This window comes from Puma concolor, chromosome B4, assembly GCF_028749965.1.
Source record: "Puma concolor isolate L17-30 chromosome B4, mPumCon1.1.hap2, whole genome shotgun sequence".
Taxonomy (NCBI): domain Eukaryota; kingdom Metazoa; phylum Chordata; class Mammalia; order Carnivora; family Felidae; genus Puma; species Puma concolor.
Window position 1 is genome coordinate 117,680,089 of NC_141673.1, and position 25,241 is coordinate 117,705,329.

The 25,241-nt window shown below is 37.3% G+C and overlaps 1 protein-coding gene across 1 annotated transcript in view; it reads left to right on the top strand.

The window, feature by feature from the left end:
• ODAD2 (outer dynein arm docking complex subunit 2) overlaps nucleotides 1-25,241 on the top strand; it is a 180,470-nt gene that overhangs the window by 126,088 nt on the left and 29,141 nt on the right. Inside the window, exons 18-19 of the mRNA XM_086715141.1 lie at nucleotides 4,477-4,665; nucleotides 5,959-6,180. Coding sequence (XP_086571267.1) covers nucleotides 4,477-4,665; nucleotides 5,959-6,180 — 411 coding nt within the window. The remainder of the gene's footprint in view (nucleotides 1-4,476; nucleotides 4,666-5,958; nucleotides 6,181-25,241) is intronic.

Genomic DNA, 25,241 nt, shown 5'->3' on the forward strand with positions numbered 1-25,241 from the left:
GGGAGATGTGGACCAGGGTGGCACTTCTAATTTCATGGTCCTCAAGATCCCATTTCTGTTACTTTCCCAGTGATGGAGAGCAGACTCAGACTGCTTTGTTCCCCTCCTCTCTTTTTACCTGGACTCTATCATTCCTTCATCCCTCTGTCCCTGCCGTGCTCTATTTGTATGCAGCTCCCACCAGTTTCTCCTCAGTGCAGGCTTCAACCTAGAAGGAACCTTCAGTTTGTAGTATAACGAGTTCAAAGGATTCAGACCACAGAATGCTCCAGCACCATCAGACCTGGGGGCATTTTGGTCTTATTCATTAATCAGTGTGGGCTCCCTGGTTCTAGGGCCTTTACAAGTCCCTCTTTCTGCAGATTTCTGGTTTCTTAGAACATGTGGGCTTTGTAATTTCAGTAGTTTGCCCCGATCTGCTTATATTTGGGGGTCTGTGACGATATCTTTTCATCTAGCATTTCTGTGCTTTTTGTTTTGCTGCCACTAGTGTCTCTGTTTTCTGAGAGAAACTCAAAAACTATGCCACCATCATCTTCCCAGAATTCCTTCAGTCTTTCTTGAGAAAGAAAAATCGTTCTGTAGTTTCATAATTGACTAATATATTAGCTTAATTGACACACATAACATCACTTAAAAAAGTGGAGTTTGGGGGCTGCACTTTGGAAGTTCCCTGCAATTCTAAGAGCCATTGTTTTTGCTTTTGAGTTTACTCATGCATCCAGACCAAGTACGTGATTAAGATTATGAATTTATTTCATTTGGACCAATGACTGCAGTATTGTAGAGTGGCTTCGGGGCCAGGCAGACATGGATTCAGATCCCACTCTGCCGTGTATCCTTCTTGTACTTTGCACATACTAATTTATTTCTCTAAGGTTTTCCTCACCTACAACATGGAAATAGCACTACAGCAACTACCACTACTAAGTGCTTCAAATGGCAACCTGGATTAATTTATGTGGGATATTTGACCAAAGGTTAATAAATTAGCTTTTACAGTCTTTTGATTTGATTGTGCCTTAGTGCACATAAGTGTAATGAGGTGACAGTGTAGAATTCAGTTGAAAGTATAATCATTTGTTTTATATAACAAGCTTTACCGTAGAATTTTAGGGAAAATGGCAAATATTTTGTAAGTAATTTTATTAACGCATCAGAATGTGAAAGTGTGTCCTGTATTTACATGTGGTATTGAGAACAAAGCCACTAATAGTGTTTACACGGTCCCCATAGCAGGCAGGAGAGGCAGCGTGTTGTGGAAAAGATACTTTCCACTTACACTTGGGAAGAACCTGAGGGGGTCCTGCCTTCACCATTCCCTAGAAGTTTAGTTTGGTTCATTATGTCCTCAGAAAAAGCTTCCTTTTGTAGCTATGAGTTTGCAAGTTCATTCAAAGGGGTTTCTAGAAACTTGCCAGAAACTTTCACAAAAACTCGGCATACAACAATAAACAAAGGCAAATAAATTTAAGTCACTCCTGCAGAGAGTAGTAAATGCTATAACATGGAAGAACCAGGTGTTATAGTAAGAGAAACTTAATCCAGACTCACAGTTCAGGAAAGCCTCCCTAAAGAGAACATTACCTTAGTTGGTAGCCAAGGCTATGTGGAAAGTCCCAAGCTAGTGGGGAAATAGACAAAAAAGCCATGGGCAAAGATACAGAGACATGCAAGTGGCACGTTTGAGGACATGAACTTGAAAGACTGATGTTCCTAATATTGGCTGAAGTTCAGACTCACAAGAGAGATTAAAAAAAAAAAATTCATAGGCCCCATCCCAGACTTAATGAGCCACATTCTCAGAGAGTGAGTGTCAGAATTCTGATTATTAACTCCTGGGCCAGGGGATACGGGTGGGGAGTTGGGGTGGGACTGGCTTAGGGCTCATGTGTAGGGGGTTGGAAGAGGGGATCAAGGCAGAGAGGTGAGGCAGGAAAGCCAGGGGCACACACACCATGAAAAGCTTGTAAACCACATGTGGAGTTTGTTTTTTATCCTAAGGGCAAGAAGAATTGCCTAAGGGCAATCAAAGAATTGGGGAGATAGGGGAATGAGATGTTCAGATTTATGATTATAAAGTTCATTAAGATTACTAGAACACAGCCCCTGGAGGGACACAGTCTAGTTTATGGTGTTCAACATCTTTGAAACCTCAGTCTTTAAAATCTAAAATGGAAATAATATCTGTTCTGTGTGGTTATTGTGTGGTTTAACTCAGATAATGTATGCAAAGTGCCTGATGCATGATTGGCACTTAGAAGGTATTAATTTCTCTTTGGAAACTCCTTCTTGACTTTATCTCCCCAACTCCATAGAACCCCGCCCCCCCCCCCCCCCCCCCCGCCGCCCCAGCCACACACACACACAACTCCAGTACAGCTCTTTCTGCCCATGGTTCCTGTCCCCATGCTTTAATAAAATCACCTTCTGCACCAAGAAAAAAAAAGGTATTAAGTTCTTGAGAAAGCCCCGGAGCCAAATAATTGGACATCACACAGCCACCACCATACATTAGGGAGGTGAGGATTTCTGGGCAACCATACGTTTTCAGGTTCCTCTGACAAATTCTTTTCCCACCCACACTTGCAGCACTGACACAGAGAACCCACTTCTCCCTCACTCACCATCTCTCACATGCATTATTTCAGTTACGGTCTCCATACTGACAACTTCCAAGTCTATGACACAAGCCTGGTTTTCTTTCCTGAGCTCCAAAGGCATATATGCAACTGACTTCTGGATGTCTCAGCTTAAATGTCTTGTAGGCATTTCATTCAAATTAGGCCTCCTAATATCAAATACCATCCTTTCTCACCGTAAGAACAGAAAACAACACCCTGCCTTTCCAACATGAGAACCATGGGGTCAAACCAGAAACATGGGCATCACCATCAGATCACTGGTCCTCATCGTCTCCAGTTGGTGCTCACCAACCCACACCCCTTTCTCCAGGTCCAGACCATAACCTGCATCCAAACTGCCACCACCTCTTAAGTGACCTTAATGAAATAGCCTCTGAGTCCCCAGCACATTCTTTGCCCCAACCTCAACTCTGCAATCCTGAGAGAGCTATTGTGATACAAAATTGATAAAATGCCCTTCCCCACTCTTCCCCCCCAAGACACACACTTAAACCTTTTCAGTGGCTTTCTCATGCCCTTAAAATGATCTCTATACTCTCTGCCAAGGCTAACAGTAAAGAGCCTTCAAGATCTCAGGAAGTATCATTTTCTCCCATTCTCCCTTTCATACTTATGCTCTAGCTACACTACACTGAAGAAGAAAAAAAAAAAAAAGTGCCTCCTCTCTCATTCTCAGGTCTGTTTCATGATTATTCCTCCATCCTGAATCCCCTCCATCCTGGATAACTCCTTATCTTTTAGACTTTAGTTTACCAACATTCTCTTGGGGCGGGGTACGTCCTTGAATGCCTCCCTTGTTGTGTGTCTTGTAGTATTTTTACCTCTTTCCTCTTAGTGCTGTTCATTACACTTATCTCCTAATGCCACTCTTCCCCACTGGATGGCAAGCAACATGATGGCAAAAGAGTATGCACAGTCAATCTACATTCTTCACAAAGTCTGTTTGGGAATTTTCACCCTCTTGCTAAAATTTTTGTAATCCTGAAATCAATACTCACAGCACTTCCATGGTCATTCTTGGACGTGCACGGCGAGGTGAAAATTTTGAGTTGCCCAAAATGCACGTTCTCAGCTGAGGTTGAACAAGATGACTCTCCGCCTTTTTGTTGTTAGCTCCCATACTGTTAACAAGCATCAATTATATTGTCTACTTAGTGCCATATTTTTCACATCGTTGTGGGTTTTGTTGGTGATTTCACTATTTAACATGGCCCCTGTGTGTGGCACCCAGTGCTCTCTAGTGTTCCTAAACCCAAGAAGGCTGTGCCTTTCAGAGAAAATTCATGTGTTAGATAAGCTTCCTTCAGGCATGACTTATAGTGTGGTGGTGTCCATGAGTTCAGCCATGGACTCACCATGAGTTCAGGTGTCCATGAGTTGATGAATTAACAATATATGAAATAAGATAGCCTAAGTGGAAAAACCCATAAAACAAGGTTATCTATTGATCAGTGATGTATTGATCTGTTAACCTAACACTGCATTCCCCCTAGAAACAATGGTTCAGTATTTACTAACTCAATTTTTGTGATGACTTCATAAAGCATAACTACTGCAAATAAGAATAAGCTGTATTTTACTAACTTCTGTGTTCCCAGTAGTTAGCATGGTAACTCTCACATAATAGTTATTCAATAAATATTTGTTGAAGTTGAATCGTGTGGTTATGTACATATGCAAACATACATAGAAATTATGTATAATAAATAAATTGAATTTTTTATGCCAAAGGTGTACTTAATAGCCTTATCCTTACTTTCTGCTTTTTTTAAAAAAATGCTAATCAAAAGATTATTTTTGATAACATCTTTTGTTTTTAATTGTTCTCTAGGATGCTGGAGAAATGGTCCGTTCCTTTGTTGGTGGTTTGGAACTTGTCGTCAATTTACTGAAATCAGATAATAAAGAAGTTTTGGCAAGTGTATGTGCTGCTATTACAAATATAGCAAAAGATCAAGAAAATTTGGCTGTTATTACAGATCGTGGAGTTGTCCCTTTATTGTCCAAACTAGCAAATACAGTAAGTAACACATCCTTTTATTTTAAATGTATATGGTCTTAAGATATCATGGAGTAGTGGTAGAAACCATAAACTTAGAGTCCGGAGACCTGGATTCAAGCTTAATATCCATCACCTATGAGGTATGAGATTTTGGTCAACTAATTTAATGTCTCCGAGACTGATCAATGTGAAAGTGTGTTCTAACTGTACAATTTAATATGCAAGATCCTTGTAAAATATAGGCTGTTTTTTATTTGTCACTGGCAAGTAAAGTAGTGCCAAATATAAGTGTTATTATAGAAGTGTTAACTATCATTTTCCATCACCACCATCATTATCATTCATTATCCTTAAGATGATTGTTCATGCCAACATTACAAGTTAAATGCTCTTCCCCAGGCTTAGCAAGCTTGGATTGATGGCATTCTTGAACTAGAAGACTTTGGCAACCACTGTATTATTTATTCAGAGCTGTGCCAGATAGAATAAGCAGCCTTGAGAGATAATGACTTCACCACGATCAGAGGTATTTGAGCATAGCTTGGGCTACCTCTTGGCAGGAAAGTCGTAGAGCAGAAATTCAATCACTGGAAGGATGCTTGGTTTAGAAGACTTTTTAGTCTAATTCTGAGTTCCTAAGAATAACTGCCAGATTCAGTTAAGGACACCAAGTTGTTGCCTCAATCAAGAGAATAGTACAATTATTAAGCAGAAAACTGTATCCTATTTGGTTATATTATACCTATTGCAGTTAATTACATACAAAACAAAGGATATAGTGTGTATAAAGGATATAGAAAGGAAAATGGCAGACTCAAACATATCATTGTTTGCTGCACTGTCTTTTCCCTCTAGGAAACCAAGGTATATTACTGATGTAGAAGTATTCCTAGGGTGAATGTATAGGGTGAATCTACCTATGCCAGTTAAATGAAATGCTCCCTTAAGAATGTCCAGTATTCTTTAACTACTTCTCTTTTTTTATTAAAGCACTTGCTCAAAAGGAAATCAAACCTTGAGCAAATAACAAATGCCAGGCACTTGATTGCTTTTGAGTGTATTAACTATGTTCAGTAGTCAATTAAAAAAAGTTAAACATTTTTTAAAGTCATAAGAAGAAAATTCAGGATTGAACGTTGGTCCATCGGGGCCACCAAAATACTTATTTCTTTCAAGACACCACCTGAATAGCCACTTAGCCCTTCTCCCTTGACTCACTGGCATTTTATTGGATAATAAACAGGTAGCACAGAAACATGACCTCACGGGTTCTTTGCAATGCATGTACCACAATTCATTTCCTTTGTGCAGAATAATGATAAACTGAGGCGTCATCTAGCAGAAGCTATTTCACATTGCTGTATGTGGGGCAGAAATAGAGTGGCCTTTGGCGAGTACAAAGCAGTGGCTCCATTAGTGCATTACCTGAAATCAGATGACCCCAATGTGCATCGAGCAACAGCTCAAGCCTTGTACCAACTCTCAGAAGATGCTGACAACTGTGTCACCATCCACGAGAATGGCGCAGTAAAGGTACAGTTGATTGACTTTGTGGTTTAGTCCAATGCAGGTGTACAGAGGCTGGAAAGAAACTTATGTAACAATAGGGTTTAACTGATGGGGGATATTTGGACACACAAAACTGCCCATGTGTTGGATCATGGCTGCAGCTGAACCATGTGTTAGTATGGTTTATGCTGCAGGAAAGTTAGAGATCGAATGTTTCTAAATCAAAGATTATAAAACATCTCAGTTTAGTAATTGCTCTATAATTTGAATTTGATTAAGGAAATGTATAGCACATTAATAATTAGTGGCACTCATAATTCCACTTAATATATTATTTACTTAGCACTTAAATAAAATACTGGCATGAACTCAATAGCAAAGGAGCTGACTGAAACAACTAGACTATAGTTTGACGGTCTTAACTGTGACAGCAAAGTACCATTTCAAAGACAGATTTTTTCGAAAAAAAATCTGTGCATCAAATTTTCTTTGCCTATAATCAATCTATACACAGGTAGGAGAGCTTCTGCACATAGACTTTATATATCCATGCATTCTGTTATTGAACAGGACTTGCACAACCTAACATGCCATCAGTAGAGTCTTTAAAAACAATGAAACTATAAACATTAAGTACCCTGGTACATATGCTTAGACAATTGCCAGTTCGTTTAAGAAGAGAATTTCTAGGCTACTCAAAGTCTTAAAATTCAATAAGGTTTAAGTTTAATTGACATAAATGCCAGCCGCACATGCAATTCTGAGTTATTTCCTCTTAACGCAAGTCAAGAGATAATCCAAAATCACTTAGGAATTGTATTCTGCTATGTAAAGTAATGAAACTGTGTTCACCGACCCACACAGCTTACATGTATTAGAAAAAGAAGGCAATAAAAATAATTAGGGGGAAGGGACAGGAAAGAGAGAAGCAAAGAAAGAAAATAGGGTTTGTTCTGCTCTAAAACCCTTTCCTGTGTCATCTTAAGGTATCTTGAGGGCCTGTCCATCTCACCTATTTGCATTCCTAACTACCAGCTATTTCTATTGGAGAAAAGAACGGGACGTTGTTTTTTTGTAAGTTACTTGTCACCATATAGCGGCAGGCCAAATCATGAGCTCTCCCTCTTGGGACCGTGGGGGCAGCATATGGACCTGTGTCTCCCTTCTCTGGTTTTCTTTAAGGAGGAAAAAAATGTGGATGTGGCAAGTGGGTGTTGGTAGAATAAATGGGGTTTGGTGCTTGGCTATGGGGAATAAAGGAAAGGGTTGAGCCAAAAATGACTCCAGGTTTTAGGCCAAGTGAAGAGGAAGATTCTATTAGCCAAGATCATGTAAGAAAATATTTGGCACATTTAGGTGGTTACAGTACCTGAGGTGAATATGTCACAATGTGTAACTGCTCACATTTCTGACTCCAAATGCATATACACTTTATCCACTATTTTGGCAAATCCCTGGTTGTTTTCATTCATAACTGCTGTACCTTTCTAGTCAAAAGCATATAGTGTTATTTCCCAGTCCTACATACATTCCTGCCATAGCTGTCCATGAGTGATGCTGACAGGCTCTTTGACAATTACCAGAGTCATCCTGTCACCCAGTTCATAAGTTATTTATCCTAGAGTTAGTTCCTTCATCATACAATTTCCTTAACAGCAGCAGCTGATGTTATACAAGCTATGTGTCTCATGCCAACTGATGTTTATTCCATAATAACAGTTAACAGACTTGAGGGTCTGGAATAGATTGGTATCAGCTTCTACTGTGTTCAATTTAAATGGTCAGTTTGAATTTCAGGTCTAGAGCAGCGCTGTTCAGTGGAAATGTAATGCAAGCCACATATGTAATACTAAATTTTCTAGGAGCTAGAATTTCAGAAAAGATAAAAAGAAACAAATGAAATTACTTTTAGTAATATATTTTATTTAACCCAATATATCCAAAATATTCTTCAACATTTAATCAATATTATTTTTTTCTTGTATTTGTGTTTTATACTTATGATACATCTCAAGGGGGACTGGCCACATTTCAAGGTCTCACTAGTGACTAGTGGCTTTCTTATTGGACAGTGCAAGTGTAGAGGCAGGAGAGAAGGGAAGATCGGGATTATCAGTAAGAGGTAATTAAGTCGCAAGTGAGGGTGAATAAGTTGTTTTTGGCAGAGAGTTTAGAGAAGCTGGGGAAATGTCTACATTTGCATTCACAGAGCATATAGGTAGGAAGAAGAGCTGTTAAGATAACTTCAAGAAGTTAACAGGTTGTCTAGGAGTTCTAGAAGCCAGAGGAAGAGGGAGTTTCCAAACGGTTTGTGTTTAAATACTGTTAAGCGGTCAACAAGGACTTCCTGACTCAATTATGTTGAAAAATAATCCTGGAGTTACAGCCTTTCCAGGTAAGACTCTTCTATACACCCTGAGAAATCTCCTGTTCTGGTAAATGCAGCATGAGAGGAATAATATAATATAATATAATATAATATAATATAATATAATATAATATAATATAATATAATATAATATATATTATAATATAATAATAATATAATCCTTATCCTCTTTATGATTTTACACAAACCTTCTCAAAAGCATCAGCCCACGGTCTTGCATCGTTACAAAGCCTTGTGAACGTGGATGCAGATCTGTTGGCAATTCTGCTGAAAGTGTGAGAAGTCTAAGGGATGTACCAAGGTTATTTGCTAATTATAACAAAACCATAACACAGGAAAGTCATACAAGGAGGGAAAGAAGTTGCAGGAAAAACTTCTGAGCAAGATGAGCAAAACTTCACTGAGCAAGATGAGCAGAAAAAGTGATCAGATAGAAAGATGATGAGCACCTATAAAAGGCATTAAGCTCCCTTCCCCATTATAATGTTGGATTTGTTTTGCAAATATCTATACCAGGCAGGTGAAAGCTACATTATGACCTGTAACTTTCTGGAAGGCAGGAAATTGAAGAGATTGCAAAAAATACAACCAGAAGTGGGTCCAACAGAGAGAGGGAGGAGCAGTTCAAGTTGGGTGGAAGGAAAAGGTTGTCTTGGCAGCCTCCTAGACTCAGCACATGAAGTGGCACTGCAGAGAGTGTGGAAGATGAACCTTGAAGCCTGGCACAGGAAAAGAAAAATATCACTAACACTTTTGAGTCAGGTAAAGGGACTTCAGAGGCTAAGATCACCCAGTAATTCTCACAGTAATGCAGTCCACATACTTAATGTTTGATTGAACTGTAATATTTTCTGTTAATTAAAACTCTTTATGCAACTTTGTGGTCTTGTGTACTTTTCTCACACTCCAGATACTCCCTGGAGTGCTGGGGATAGTCTGTTGGTGATATGCTATTAAATTACTTAGTTAGCACTAGTACGTATGAGTGACTATGTGATGATACCAAATATGGAGTTATATATAGACTTGCTTCTGATTGGCTTTTTCCTGTTATTTGCATTTATCCTTTAAAGTGAGAAAGAAATGTAAAAATTACTTAAGGATTCCAGCAAGTTAGATTTTTAACTCTAATATTATATATATATACATATATATATATATATGTATATATATATATCTACACACATATGTATATACATATATACATATATATATCTACACACATATGTATATACATATATACATATATATATCTCAAATGTTTTCCCTATTTCATTTCTATTTAACTTAAAACATGTGATAGCTTTATAAATGACACATGCACATGTTTAGAAGGTCAGTTTGAAAAATTTTAATGTATATATGAATACCCAGAAGCCATTATTAGATCAAGATAATGACTTCCCCCCAAAGTTGATGTTGATGAAGTTCTATTTATCTTTTTCTTTTTTAAATGGGCTTATGTCCAAGAAATATTTGCCTAATACACAATCACAAGGATTTTCCATGTTTTAGTATGGAAGTTTTATAACTTTTTGGTTCTGCATTTAAGTCTGTGAATGATTTTGCGTCAATTTTTGTTTATGATCCTAGGGGGCATCTGAGCATCATTTGTTGAAATATACCCTTTCCCCACTGAATCTCTTTTGTAATTTGGGGAAAAAATTTAGTTGACTATATCTGCTTTGTTCCATTATTCTGTTTGTCTGTGTTTACACCAGTACCACATTGTCTTAATTACTATATTGTTATAGTAAGCCTTAAAGTTAGGTAGTATACATTTTCCTACCTTTTTCTTTTTTTAATTATTTTGGCTATTCTAGTTTTGTACATTGCCATAAGAATTTTTAAACCAGTTTGTTAATTTCTACAGGAAATGCTTTCTGAGATTTTGAGATGGCATTGAATTAAGAGAAAATTGACATCGTAACATTATTGTCGTCTGACTCATAAAGAAGAAATTTCTCTCCGTTATTTTTGTGTTATTTATTTCTCAGCAATATTATGTTATTTTTATCACATAGGGTTTTTACATCTTTTGTCAGATTTACCCCTATGTAAATGTTTTTGATGCTACTCTAAGTGGAATTTTTAAAATTTCAATTTTTAATTGTTCATTGTCATTATGTAGAAGTTTAATTGATTTTGTGTATTAATCTTATATCTCACGACCTTGCTAAATTCACTTATTTGATCTAGTAGGCTTGTGGAGATTCTGCATAAATTTTCTATGTAGATTTTCTACACAGACCAGGGATTAGCAAACATTTTCTCTAAAGGGCCAGATAGTAAAATTTTAGGCTTTATGGGCCACATAAAGTCTCTGTTGCAGATTCTTCTTTCATTGTTGTTATTATTTACAACTATACAAAAATGTAAAAGCCATTCTTCATTCTTTGAAGCCATACAAAACAGATTGTCAGTTCCCTGTGTCTCACATAAACAATCATGCCATCTACAAAAAAAGACTTCTTTTTCTTCTTTTCTAACCTGGATGCCCTTTACATATTCTTGCCTGACTTCATGGGCCAGAAGTTCCTGTATAATATGGGGGGAAAAAGTGGTAAGAGCAGATATCCTAGTCTTATTCCTTATTTTGGAGGGAATACAATCAGTCTTTCACCATGAAGTTTACTGTTAGCTATAGGTTTTTGTTAGGTGACTTTCATCAGGCTAAGTTTCTTTCTATTACTACTTTAATGAGGATTTTTTTTTAATCAGGAATAGATACTGGATTTTGTCAGATGCTTTTTACTATATCTATTGAGATTGTCTTATGGTTTTTCTTTTAGAGTTTGTTATCATAAAGAATCATACTGATTTGGTTTTCAAATGTTAAACCAACCCAGCATTCTTGGGATGAATCCACTTGGTCACAATATATTATCCTTTTTATACATTGTTGAATTTAATTTGCCAAAATGTTGCTTAGAGTTTTGCATCTATGTTCATGAGGGATATTGGTTTGCAAGTATTCTTTTCTGGTAATGTCTCCTTTTTGCTATCACAGTAATGCTTCAGTAAATGAATTGGAAAGTGTTCCTTCCTCTGCAGTTTTCTGGGAGAATTTTATAGCACTGGTATTATTCATCCCTTAAATGTTTGGTAGAATTCACAAGTTAAGCCACCTGAACCTAGTTTTAATTTTCAAAGGTATGAAACTTCAAATCCAATTTCTTTAATCAATATAGAGCTGTTCAGGTTATTTATTTCTTTCTGAAATATTTCTTGAAATATTTGTGTGTTTCAAGGAATTAATTCACTTCATCTAAATTCTCAAATGTATTGGCATAAACTTGGTCATAATATTCTCTTATCCTTTAATATAGATTTATAATCTATAGTTATGACATTTTTTTCACTCTTGGTATTAGTAATGTTTGTCTTTTCTCCTGATCAGTCTAACTAGAAGCTTATCAATGCTATTATCTTCTTGAAGAACTAACTTTTGTTTCTTTGATTTTGTCTCTTTTTCTGTTTTTTATTTTATTGATTTCTAATGTGATCTTCTTATTTCCTTTCATCTGATTACTTTGGGGTTTCATTTGTTCTTCTTTGTCTACTTTATTAAAGCAAAAACTAAGATTATTGATTTGATACCTTAATCTTTTCTAATAATGATACTTAGTTGTATAAATTTTCCTCTAATACTATTTTGGCTGCCTCTCAGAAATTTTGATGTCATGTTTTTATCTTCATTCAGTTAAGAATACTTTTATAGTTTCCCTTTTGATTTCTTCCTTGACCCATGGATTATTTTGAAGTGTGATATTTAGTTTTTAAATATTTGAGGATTTTAATTGGTCTGTTACTGGTTTATAATTTAATTCCATTGTAGTCAGAGAACGTATATTACTTGACTATTTGTTTTAGTGTGAGATTTGTTCTGTGACCCAGAATATGGTTTAACTTGTTAATATTCCACATGTATTTGAAAAAAATGAGCATTCTGATGTGGTTGATAAAGTGTTCTATAAAGTTTAATAAGGTCCAGTTGATAAATATTGTTCAAATATTCTACATCTTTGTTGATTTTATAACTACTTGTTCTATCAATTATTATGTGAGGCAAATGTGTTAACCAGTACATTACAGAAATACCCATTATTGTGGATTTGCCAATTTTTTTCTCACAATTCTATCAGTTTTTTCGTTATGCATTTTGAAACTCTTATTAAAGTGCAAAAGTATTTAGGAATAGTATGTCCTCTTGATGACCCCTTTATATGTATGAAATTACCTGTATACCTTGGCATATTCTTTGCTTTGAAATATGCCTTTTCTGCTATTAATAGAGAAACTCCTGCTTTCTTTTGGTTATAATTAGCATGCTAAATTCTATACCTGTTTCTAAGCTTTCTAATTCTAATCCAAATTGGCTATTTGTGGGCAGCATTTAATTGGGACTTGCTTTTTTTTTTTTTTATTCATATCACTTCTGCCTTTTGGGGGCAGGGTGCTGCACTATTTACATTTAATGTGCTATTGACATGGTTGGCTTTAAATGTCATTTCATTTGTTCTTCTCTTTTTCCTTTCCCATCTTTTCTTTTTGTCATCTTCTTGGCTTAATTGAACATTCCACTTTATTCCTTTTTTTGTTATTTATTTGTTTAGTTTTTATTAGTTATGATTCTTTGTTGTTAGATTAATGGTTGCTTTAGAGTTTATAGTATACATATATAATTCAGCACATCATCTTCACATTATATTATACACAGAAACATATAGTTGAAGAATCATACAACACTGTGCCTCCACTTTTGTCCTCCTGACTTTTGTGCTTCTCATGCATTTGACTCATACATGTTGTAAACTCTACATTGTTCTTGTTTTGGGCTGTAAATGACCGATTATAAATTACAGAGATTTAAATAAATTAGAAAAAGTGCTATTTACTCCTTTCTATAAATGCAGATTTTCATCTGGTATCATTTTCTTTCTGCCCAAAAGACTTTTAACATTTCTTGTAGTACAGCTCTGTTGATAAATTCTTTCATGTTTAAGTGTTTATTATTTATCTATTTATTTATTAGAGAGATAGATAGAGAGCAAGCAGGGATGGGGCAGAGAGAGAGGGAGACAGAATGCCAAGCAAGCTCTGTGCTGTCAGCACAGAGCCTGATGCAGGGATCAAACCCATGAACCATTGAGATGACGACCTGAGCCAAAACCAAGAGTCAGATGCTTAACCAACTGAACTACCCAAGTGCCCCTCTTTCGTCTTTTAGATGTGTAAAAAAGACTTTATTTTGTCTTTGTGTTTGAAAAATAGTTTTGTTAGGCATAGAATTTTACAATGACATTTTTCCCTTCAGTAAACATGTCACTTCATTTTATTCACACTTGCGTTGTTTCTGAGAAGAAATCTGCTGTCCTTCTATGTTTGTTTACCTAGATGTCATTTTTTCACTACTGCTTTTAAGATTTTATCATTTTCACTGATTTTGAGCAATTTGATTATGATGTGTCTTGGTGTTGTTTTCTTTATGTTTCTTATGCTTGGGTTTTATTGAGCTTCTTGGATCTATAGGCTTCTAGTTTTCATCAAATTTGGAAAATTTGGAGCCATTATTTCTTCAAATAATTTTCTCTGTCCCTTTCTCTTTCTACTGTCCTTTGGAAACTCCATTTTCACCTACATCTGGCTGCTTGACATTTTCGCACAGCTTCTTATGGCTTTGGTCATTTTTTTCAGTCTTTTTTCCTCCCTGTGTTTTAATTTGGAATGTTTCTATTCCTATGCCTTCAAGTTCAGAAAAAAAAAAAAAAAATATATATATATATATATATATATATATATATATATAGGCAATGTTTAACTTACCTTTATTTCTGTCAGTGTGTTTTACATCTCAGGTAGTATAATTCCATCTCCCAAAATTAGATTTGGGTCTTTCTGTACCTTTCGTGTCTCTCCTTAACATACTGAGTCTTTCCTCTCGCTCATATGAAATCCAGTTCTGGTAATGGTTCTAGTATCATTTCCAGTTTGCTTTCAATTGGTTGATGTTTCTCTTTATCATGGGTCATGTCAGACACTGACTTTGGGGGCAGGGATGGGGGTGTTGTATTACATTTTTTATTTTAGTTCCAGTAGAGTTAACATATGGTGTTGTATTAGTTTCCGGTGTACAATGTAGTGATTCAACACTTCCATGCATCACCTGGTGCTCATCTCAGGTGCACACCTTAATCCCCATCTCCTATTTCTCCCGTCCCCTCCTCCTATCTCCCCTCTGGTAACATTTGTTCTCTGTAGTTAAGAGTCTGTTTCTTGGAAGACACTGAATTTTAATGTGTTGAGTGATAGATCGTTTCTATAAATATTGTTGAGTTTTGTTCTGGGATGCACTTATGTTACTTAGAAACAGTTTGATCCTTTCAGGTCTATGCTTTGTTAGCAAAAAATACAGTAAGGCTAATTCTTCTCCACTTCTGAGGTCAGACCCTTCTGGTTACTCTACCCGACACCCATAAATTATGAAGCCTTTTGCTGAGTGGTAGGATCAGGCACTATTTGACCTGCGTGAGCCTCAGAGACTGTTGCAGCTGATCTATCAGGTGGGCCTTTACTGTCCTCGGGTATGCAGTTTCCTCACACACAGGTGCCCATGGGTTCTGTGCTGAAGCTTCAGGCGCCCCGACTGCAGGTCTCCACAGTTCCGTGCTCCGGGAGTTCTCCCCTCTCCAGTAATCTTCTCCGAAGACTCTAGTCATCACAGAGCCCCAGTCTGCCAAGCTTGGCCTCCCAGCTCGGGAAGCTGCCGCGCTTCGCTCAGGTTCTCTCTCCCTGGGCTGCGAATGGCCTTGTAAACTCTGTCCTAGGCAGCAGGCTGGGACGGTAGGGTTCGCCTCTTGAGTTTTCCTTCTCTCAGGGATCACTGTCGTTTGACGCCTGACACCTGATGTCCAGTATCTTAAAAGCCATATTGCTTTATGTGTTTTAACCCATTTTTAAGTTGTTTTAGATAGGAAGATAAATCCAGTTCTTGTTACCCTATCTTGGCATGAAGCGGAATCCTTATTTTCTTTTTGTACTTTCTTTATACAGTAGGATCATGGAAAGTGAGAGAGCCGGTGGAGGTGAGTTATCCATTTTAAACACACAACTTGCAGATAAGGAATGCAAGGCCCAGATCGGTGAAGTACTGAAAACCACACAGTCAACACATGGCATAACATCGTAAATGACTGTGATGTCTAGTTTAGGGCTGTTTCCACTAGATGAGCGAATTTCAAACCATGTCTTGTGGACTGTTAGGGTTCCCCTGGGAGAGATCAGGGCGCAGTACTCAGGGCAAGGAGGAAGCCAATGCTTGGTGTGGGGGGTGGTCACCTACTTTAAATAGAGCAGTGAGGGTTTTTTCCCCCATTTTATATGTTAGTAATCATGCATAAGATCTTGTTTCGAAACAGCTTTTTGTTGCCTTAAAAAGAATTGAAAATTACTGCATGAGGCCATGTTGCCCTTTAATAGTTGTTTATGAAACCCAGTCAGAGCCATCTTTTCCATATTTATTTAGCACTTTGCTTTGACAGGGACATTTACAAAATAAGAATCTCTTCAGTAGGAATTCAGAATTTTAATCTTAATTCTTTGCATTCTTACAAGTTTAGTGCATCTAAAAATCTGATTCAAGAATGATTCTCTAAAGCCACTTTTTTTTTCTTGTTAAGTTTTCCTTGGAGAGCTCTAGGCAATACTTTTTCCCATGAGGTCTTCTAAAACATCCGGGGAGCCCTTGGGAAAATCAAGTGTGTCTAGGATGGTGTGGGCTAATAGGATGTTTGTCTTCTTCATTCATACTAGCTCTGCTATAACGAATCCATCTTGCTTCTGATAAGTCACCACCACCACACGCGAGCAAAGTAAATCTCCCTCCCCTCTTAAAAGCTAAAGGTGAGAGACACTGCAAAAGAGAGCTGTATGTAAGTATAGCAAAAGACATAACGATGGAAGTAATATCTTTTTCATTTACGCGGCTTCCCGTGTGCCAGACACTAGTCCAAAAGCTCATCCACGCATATTCTTTGATTCAGTCTTCTCCATTTTCCAATAAGGTGAGAATTGTTATTATCTCCGTTTTGCAGGTAAGGAAACTGAGTTACATAGACGTTAAGTGACTTGCCCTGAATCACCCAGGTCATAAGGAAAGGACAAGAAATCTGGTCCCAGAGTCTGTTCTCCTAACGCCCACTGCAGGGTAAAGCCGGAGTGCCTTGATGGCTCATATGTGGGTGTGGGCGCCGGTGTTTAAGGCTGTGTTTGAAAGATTAAGCCTGGTGGAGAAGCTGCTTTCTGAGACGGAGCGGCCGTCTGGGAAGGCATGGGGCGGGGGGTGTTGGAGGACTTGGCAGAGAGCATGCTTGTTTTCTGGTAGAATGGTGCCCCTTCTTGTTTCTCACTTGTTCTCCTTGCAGTTTCTGCATTGTCTTCACTTATGCCAATTGAACATCATTACTGGTAAGAGTTATAGCATACGGAGTTAAAACCAGATGCTTTTGTGATTTTTTTTTTTAAATATTACTTCTATTTCTATCTAGTACATAGACTTTAAGAGGAGTAGCTATATTTTCCCAAGGTAATGACCTATTAATTTATTTAATAAGAATGGTATTTTGTGTTGTATATGTTGGTATGTATAGACACATAGACGTATATATTTGCATTTTTTAGAATTAAGAAAATTGAAACTAAAAAACTTGAGTACATGATCTTTGGATTTAATTTAAGCCTTTTTCAATAATTTATATCAATTTTCTACACCTACCATTTACATGAGCTCTATTCCAAAAGTCTAAGATCTTTCTGTAAAAATAAGATATATGAATGGTGACTTTCATATATCTTATTTTTACTTTTAAAAACATCACCCACCACCAAGGGATAGATTTCTGGGTACTATAAATTCCATTAATTACTATACAGTAAAAAGAAATCCCCCTGGGGTGCCTGGGTGGCTCAGTCAGTTAAGCGTCTATCTTCAGCTCAGGTCATGATCTCACAGCTCGTGGGTTCAAGCCCTGCCATCAGGCTCTGTGCTGACAGCTCAGAGCCTGGAGCCTGCTTTGGATTCTGTGTCTCCCTCTCCTCTGCCCCTCCCCTGCTCACATGCTGTCTCTCTCTCCTTCAAAAATAAACATTTAAAAAAGTTAAAAATATATAAATAAAAATAAGATATATTAAAGGTGATGTTTTTTACTTTTAAAAACATGACCCACCATCAAAGGACAGATTTCTGAGTACTATAAATACCATTAATTATTATACAGTAAAAGGAAAACCCCCTGAGGCACCTGGGTGGCTCAGTCAGTTAAGTGTCTGACTCTTGATTTCAGTTCAGGTCATGATCTCACAGTTCCTGAGATTGAACCCTGCATCCAGCTCTGTGCTGACAGCATAGAGCCTACTTGGGATTCTCTCTCTCCCTCTCTCTCTGCCCCTCCCCTGCTTGCTCTCTCTCTCTCTCTCTCTTTCTCAAAATAAATAAACTTAAAAAAGAAGAAAAGAAAAACCCCTAATGAAAGAAATTAAATTGAAAACCTAAGTTCAAACTGGAAACCTGGGACAAAAAGCTCACGTCTCTTAGTGCATCATGACTAACAGTGACCATTCTTAGCCTCACAACTTCTTACGACTCAGAGCCTTCATGTCTCCTTACAGGATGCTCTGAGTATTATGGAACGTTCCCAACAGTTACTCCTGGGCCACGTTCATGTACTGTGGTCCACTGAAGCAGCGTTTCTCAAAGGGTGGTCTAGAGTCCACCTGTCAAGAAGCAATTTGGAGCTTGAAAAAAATAAAATAAGGGTTGCTGGACCATACCCTGAATTGACTAACTCATGTTCTCCACGAATAAGACCAGGAAACTGTATTTCAACCAAGTTCCTAATGTAACTGAGAAGCACACGAAAGCTTGAGAGCCACCGATCCACAGGAGTTCCAATGGCAAGAGAGCCACATGATCATTTGCATTCGTTGGCCCATGATGCCGAACACAAGGGAAACAAAAATCCACCTTCTCAAAGGAAAAGGTTAAAGAACCCCGGAGGATGATTAATCCATTGCATGGAAAGCTAATCCACCCAACAAATATGACTGTGCGACGTAGAATGCTCCAGTGAATGATGTCATGCTGAACAGAATGAGTGTGGCTCTGCCCATGTGGAATTAGGATAGGCATGTAGTTGTAGAATTCTGCTTCACAGGACCCCTGGCAAATGTGAAGACAGTCTCCCCAGGACACTTTATTTGCTCCCCATCAAAGAAAAGAAAACAAGGAGAACTTTCTGCTAATACTATAAAAAATACAAGTTCCTATAAGTGAGAGAAGACAAATTTACATGGTACCTAGTTTAAAATACGACCCTCAAAGCTATTAGCTTTAAAAATAAGGAAGATCTAACCCAGTACGCCAGATCCCTGGCCAATCCAATTAATGTTGTTGCCTTTGAAAGTATATTGAAATGCATTATGTCATTGTCTTCTACAACACTGCTTCCTAAGTTTTTCCCTGTCAGCAGAAAAACATGTAATATTTGCTTGGCACACTGGAATAAAGGGACAAAGTTGCTCGTGGCTTGGAAGCCAACTGGTCTGGGGCCTTTCCTGGCTCTTCAAGGACTTCCTATTCAAAGTGTGGTCCCAGCCAGAGAGCAACAGAAGCGCCTAGGTGCTTGTTAGAAATGCAGAATCTCAGACCCCACGGCAGACCTACTGGATCCACATCTGCCTTTTCACACGATTCCCAGATGGTTTGCATTCACAGCGAAGTTCGAGGAGCACTGGGTAAGGAGCACTGAGCACTGGAACTCAGAACAAAGAATTAAATGATACTGAAATATTCTTTCCATGGCTGCCTTTATGAACTATTCAAATTTGATACAGTTTTAATATTTTCTATAAAGTTGGCCTAGATGTATGTTAAAGGTATAAATGTAATTTAATTTTTAGACCCTCATAAAACTTTTTATATACATTGCTAAAATTCCTGATTTGGGATCAGAACATGTGGTCACTATAACTTTTCCAACCCTGATTTAAGTATTTCACATTATTATCCCAAACCACCAGTTAGACAAGAAAATCCGTTAAGTCTTCTACTCTCAGTATAAGGCAAACTTATTTGCCCTTACATGGCTGACTTCATATTTCAAGGGGACTCTCTTCTAACATCCTGCATTTGGATGAGTTAGTCCATATTCAGCCTATTTTTTAAATGAATTTATTAAGTTTAGATGCTAAATTTTATGATTATCTCTCAGGTAACTGTGATGTATAGAGGCACCTTTCATCAGCCAATTGCTTTTCAGCCACTGTAGCCTCCACCACCATCATATTCAAATTTTGAATATTTACATAGATTATTGGAATGATTTGTAAATTATTGATTCAGCTCTATCTTTCCTAACCCTCAGGATATTTGTGCACAGATTTGTGTGCAGACAGGCTATTTCTGTTTTATTTTTAAGACTTAATATTTCATAATAGGTGACTTCAACCTTTTAGTTTTTAAACCATGACACCAGTTTCTAATTTATTTCAGATACTGTTTTCTAATTTATTTTAGATACTAGTTTCTCATTTGTTCTAGAGGATATATAATATGTCACCTTATGTATAATTGCAGACATTGTTTGCAAATTATGTAGTACTTATTCAACATTCTTAGAAACTTATGAATGGATAACTTGAACATGACACTTTTTAAATAATCTTCTACATGTTAAAGTGAGAATAAGTTAGGTCTATTACAAATAGGGCTGCTATGAACATTCTTGACAAGATTTTTGGTACACCTACATACTGACTGATCATTGGTTTTATTAATTATTGCTAAATGATTATTTTACTGTGCTGATTTCATGCTAGATGAGAGTTACATGTAAAATTGAATATTTTTTGTTTAGAATTTTAATTACCTAACTGACTTGACTTTTTCTTTCATCTTATCATTTAAATATATTTAAAGATTTTACCATGGGGAATTATCTTTTAGTTTCTACTTGAAGTTAATCTATCTGGAGATGGTCTATGGCTTTATAGAATTTATTTGGAGATACTTTTATATGCTTCTGCATATCCCTTTTAGCAAATTAATCCTTCAAATGGTTGAAGATTGATAAGACTTTGTGAAAAGAGGTGATTCCACCCTACTTTATTCCCCTGTACTGGTTATTAATTTACTGAAATCAGAGGAAAATATGCATTGCTAACTGAGAGCAAGACCTCTTGAAAAGTGTAGTCAAGAATGGCCACATATGGTTAGTGCCAATCCAGGAAATGACTCCTCCTTCACAAGGGTATCCCTTTTCAAAGGGGCAGAATAAATACGCAGTATACAGATTCTCCACACAGGCAGGACTTGACCTTCTATTCATCACTCCCAGAATTCAGGAGGAGAGAGTAGGACCAAGGGTCTCTCAACTTTCTCAAGCACTATAAAAGGGGTCTGGTAAAAAAATAAGTGAACAAAATAATTACCAAGTGTACTTAATGCTATGAAAGAAACAAATGGGGTTGGATGAAGAGTAACAGAGAGCTAACATACTTTGGACAAGGAAGGCAGAGAAAGCATCTTGGAGCAGGTTCATCTAAGCTAAGCTATGAAGGATGAAGACAGAAGAGTTTGCAGACAGAAAGTATGTGCAGAGGCCATAAGGTGCAAATGTGCTTAGAGTTTCCAAGGACCTGCAGGAAGATCAGGGCAGTTGAGGCTGAGTGATGGAATGGGGGAGTGAACAAGATGTGTTCGGAGAGTCGCAGGGGGTCAAGGGGGGCTGGATTACATGGGGAGTGCCAGACCACGGTAAAGAATTGGGATTTTATTCTAGTGCAGGGAGAAGCCATTGAAAGATTTTAATTGGAACAGTGCTATGATCCCATTTATGTTTTTGAAGATCACTCTTCAAGGTGTGTAGGGAGCAGGTCACAAAGAGTGGAAGTGAAGAGCCCTCTGGGAAGGTGGTGAGCTGTCAGTGCATGAGAACACAGCAGCCTAAACAGGACTTTGTTACAAATTAGATGCAAGATTAAGGGAACAGGAAGAATTAAGGACTTATTCACAAACCTATTTTTAAATAAGGTTTTTACTCCAAAGTGAGAAATAACCACAGTGATAATAGGTGTTAGCAAGCCCCTTTTAATTTTAAATTTCACCAAATAATTTGGAATAGCCCATTGGATGAATGATTAGCAAATACTAAAATATTAGCTTAATAAGAGATTGAAGTGCTTTCCCTTGACTAACAAATATGTAATATGAATGGCTGTATATGTAATGTAAATTACAGGATAATCTCTTTTTAAAATAGCAGCCCATCACTTAGTGGTCACTGCTGAGGTAGGTGCTTTATTTCTTATTTCATTTAATCTTTGCAATAACCCTGTGATGCAGGCATTCCTGTCCCCATTTTAAAGATTGGGAAGCTTTAGTTCAATAGTCTAAGTGATGTTTCAAGACCCATAGATGGAATTCAGAATCAATTATGATACAATAAATTGCAAGCAACATAAATAACTCAAATAAGCTCAGGCACCAAAGAGGACACATGCATGTTTGACAGATGTCATGGGCAAGGAAACAGCTGAGCCCTAACAAGGTGCCTGGACAAGGGCCTCACGGATTTCCTAACATCTTTTTCTCTTTCACCTGTCATCTGTCCTCACTTCTGTATCCATTTCATTTTATTCTTTCTCTGTCCATTGGCTTTCCCTATTTCTCCACTGTTTCCTCCACTGTGTCCCCAAGCTTCACTCTCCAGTTAACCTTAGTGTGGCCAAAATTATTCCTAGTTTTCAATTCAGAGATGTCACAGAAGGGAATCTGATTGGCCTGGTTTGGGAGAAGTGCCCACCCCTCATCCAATCGGTGTGGACAGTGTGTTCCCTTTACCGAATGGCTTCCAAGGCTCACCTGAGTGAGGGTGAGGTACAGGGACAGTCAGGAGCATCCCTGGAGGGCCAGGAAGATACTGTAAAAGGTGTGCACTAATGTAATGAGCCAGGATTTAGATTTCTGGATCAACTGACAGGAGAAATTGTTAGGTCAGTGGACATGCACTGTCTTTTATCATCATGCTTGTTATTGAGGGTGTTTTTGAGTTATATATACTTTACTTATGAGGTTATTGTTGCAAATCTTTTAAAGAGGTACAGAAGTCATTTTACCCAGTATTTCTAAAGTGTGCCTTGTTGGTTAAAATTATAAATTCTTGCTAACAGCTCTGGCTAGCTCTATTTATTATTATTATTACTTTATTAAAGAACTTGTTCTTGGGGTGCCTGCGTGGCTCAGTCGTTAAGCATCCAACTCTTGATTTCAGCTCAGGTCATGATCTCATGGTTGGTGACATTGAAGCTGTCTCAGGCTCTGCACTGACAGCGTGGAGACTGCTTGGGATTCTCTCCCCATGGCCCCTCTGTGTCTTTCTCTTTCTCAAAATAAATAAATAAAGTTAAAAGAACTTGTTCATAAAGGAAGCTTTGTGAGTTAAATGGATGTAAATTATAAAATGTGAAAGGTAATTATTTATAATTTTTATTGAAGATATTTCAGACCTCGCTATTGCCAACTGCTGGTATGGATTTAGCATTCTTAAATTTAAATAGTGACTTTTGGCTCTTTTTTCTTGTCAAATACTTTGTGATTAAATGTGGTCTATTATTATACTGTCATCTTAAATTTAAGAAACAACACTCCTTTAGCATTTTGAATCTATGCAAAACAGCCTTTATTTTATGCACATATAAACCAGTGAAGCATTCACATGTTGGTTTTGGGACTTTAAACTTGGCAAATTATAGATTCTCATTTTTATATCTGTCACTGTTGGCTCCAGACTTTAAATTGAAACCACAGGGTTTATCTGGCACTCACACCAAGCTAATGCTTTTCCCTTGCTTTAAATTAGCTGCTACTTAATGGTTAAGAAAGAGTGCTCTATATGGCAGATAACATTAGAGCAATAATATACACAAATCACTGCCAACTGTACAAAGGCTGCTTGAACTTTTGGCTGTTTAAAAACCAAAACATGTCCATCATGTTGCATTCAAAAACTTCATAGCAACAGGTGAGCACCCTAATCTTTTATTTTTGCTTAGTTCAGATGAAACCAATGAAAGGTAAAACAAAAAGTCATTTCAATCTGAGTTGCACGAGAGGCATATCAGGTGTGAGCTTCCCTTTCCTGACTTGGGTGAAGCTGGAAACCATGGCCTTGGTACTTGATCCTCAGCATCCTATTTTTAGGGATTGCTACTTACCTATCCTAATAAGTTTACTAGAGTATCACTGCCAGATAAGAAAAATATTTTAAGGTTCTGAAGTGTTGGAGTCCCTGAAATTTAGATTTGGGACTGGCGAGTTACTCTTTTACTTCACGTAATCATGTTACCAAAATTAGGAACATCAGGCTACATTAGAGTTTTTCTGATCCCAAATAAAAGAAAATGACAGGAACGGGTAGCTTATGTTGTCTAAACTGTACGGTCCAGGATTCCTCAAATTTACACAGGTTTGGATATCAAGGCATTAGGTTGGCATGAGGTGCTATTGGCACATGTTAAAGCATCTTTCGGTCTCTTTTCCTGCCGAGCTGTAGGTCTGCTGGAGCTGTTCAGCAGTAGCTGTGCCCTGCAACTTTTTTTGGTGATAAGTGATCCATTTCAAATAAATGAAATTGCAGCCAACTCTGCAGAAAGAATCACTTTCTAAAAAAGAGAGACCATTTTGGAGGGTCAAAAATGCACAAACAGTATGGTAAAATAAAGTATATGCTGCTCTTTTTAATGGAAAAGATTGTTACTGGTTACATTTGCCAAATTCAATCACTATGCCAAAAAGTCGAGGAATCTGGCAGGGACTGCGTAGAGCAGTTCCATCTTTCATCTATATTTCTTCTCTGTATTTATCTAGCTTCAGAAAATGCCGGGAATGTCTTTTCCTTCCGACTTGGCCCTTCTGCTAAACCACAGAAATACACCGGGCAGCTTCTCGTAATTGTTTGGTTACTTATAGTGCAGTCTTTAATCTTGTGAAAAATATATTCTTTTCTATTGGAAATTTATGGAAATCACCAACAACTGTTTGTTTTCATTTTCTGAAATTTATCCCAGGAACAAAAAAAAAATCAGTTTTATTAATTGGCAGCTACTTAATGCAATACACAGAGGCAGGAGGCCAGCTCATTATTTTTGGCCTTCAGCTGACCCAAAAATGGTTTTCTCGTATAAGAAGCTATTCACAGATGCTAGACGTAAGAATTAATAATAATAAAAAAAAGAATTAATAATAATAATAATGCATTTCAGACTCCATAAGTAGTTTTTGGCACTTAAAAAATATCTTCTGTTTTTCCCTTGAAAACAGCAATCCTGTTATATACAAAAAGCAAACAGTGCTTGAATTAGCACGTTGCAGTCTTTAATGTACCAAAAATATGCATGCATTAACATTCCCTTCTAAGGCTCCTTTTTTTTTTTTCACTTCCTTCAGGATCAATCAGTTTTTGTTACAAAAAAAAAAACTCTTAGATTCTTAGGAGCTGTGTTCTCTGCATTTTCCAACCCATTGCCATGGTGTAAGATGCCTCTTTGAAATGTCTTTGGACTGAAATTTAAAAGTACAGGTGCTAAACAAAAGTTACACTTTTAAAATCAAATTAATTATAGCTTATGCAGATTGAAATCA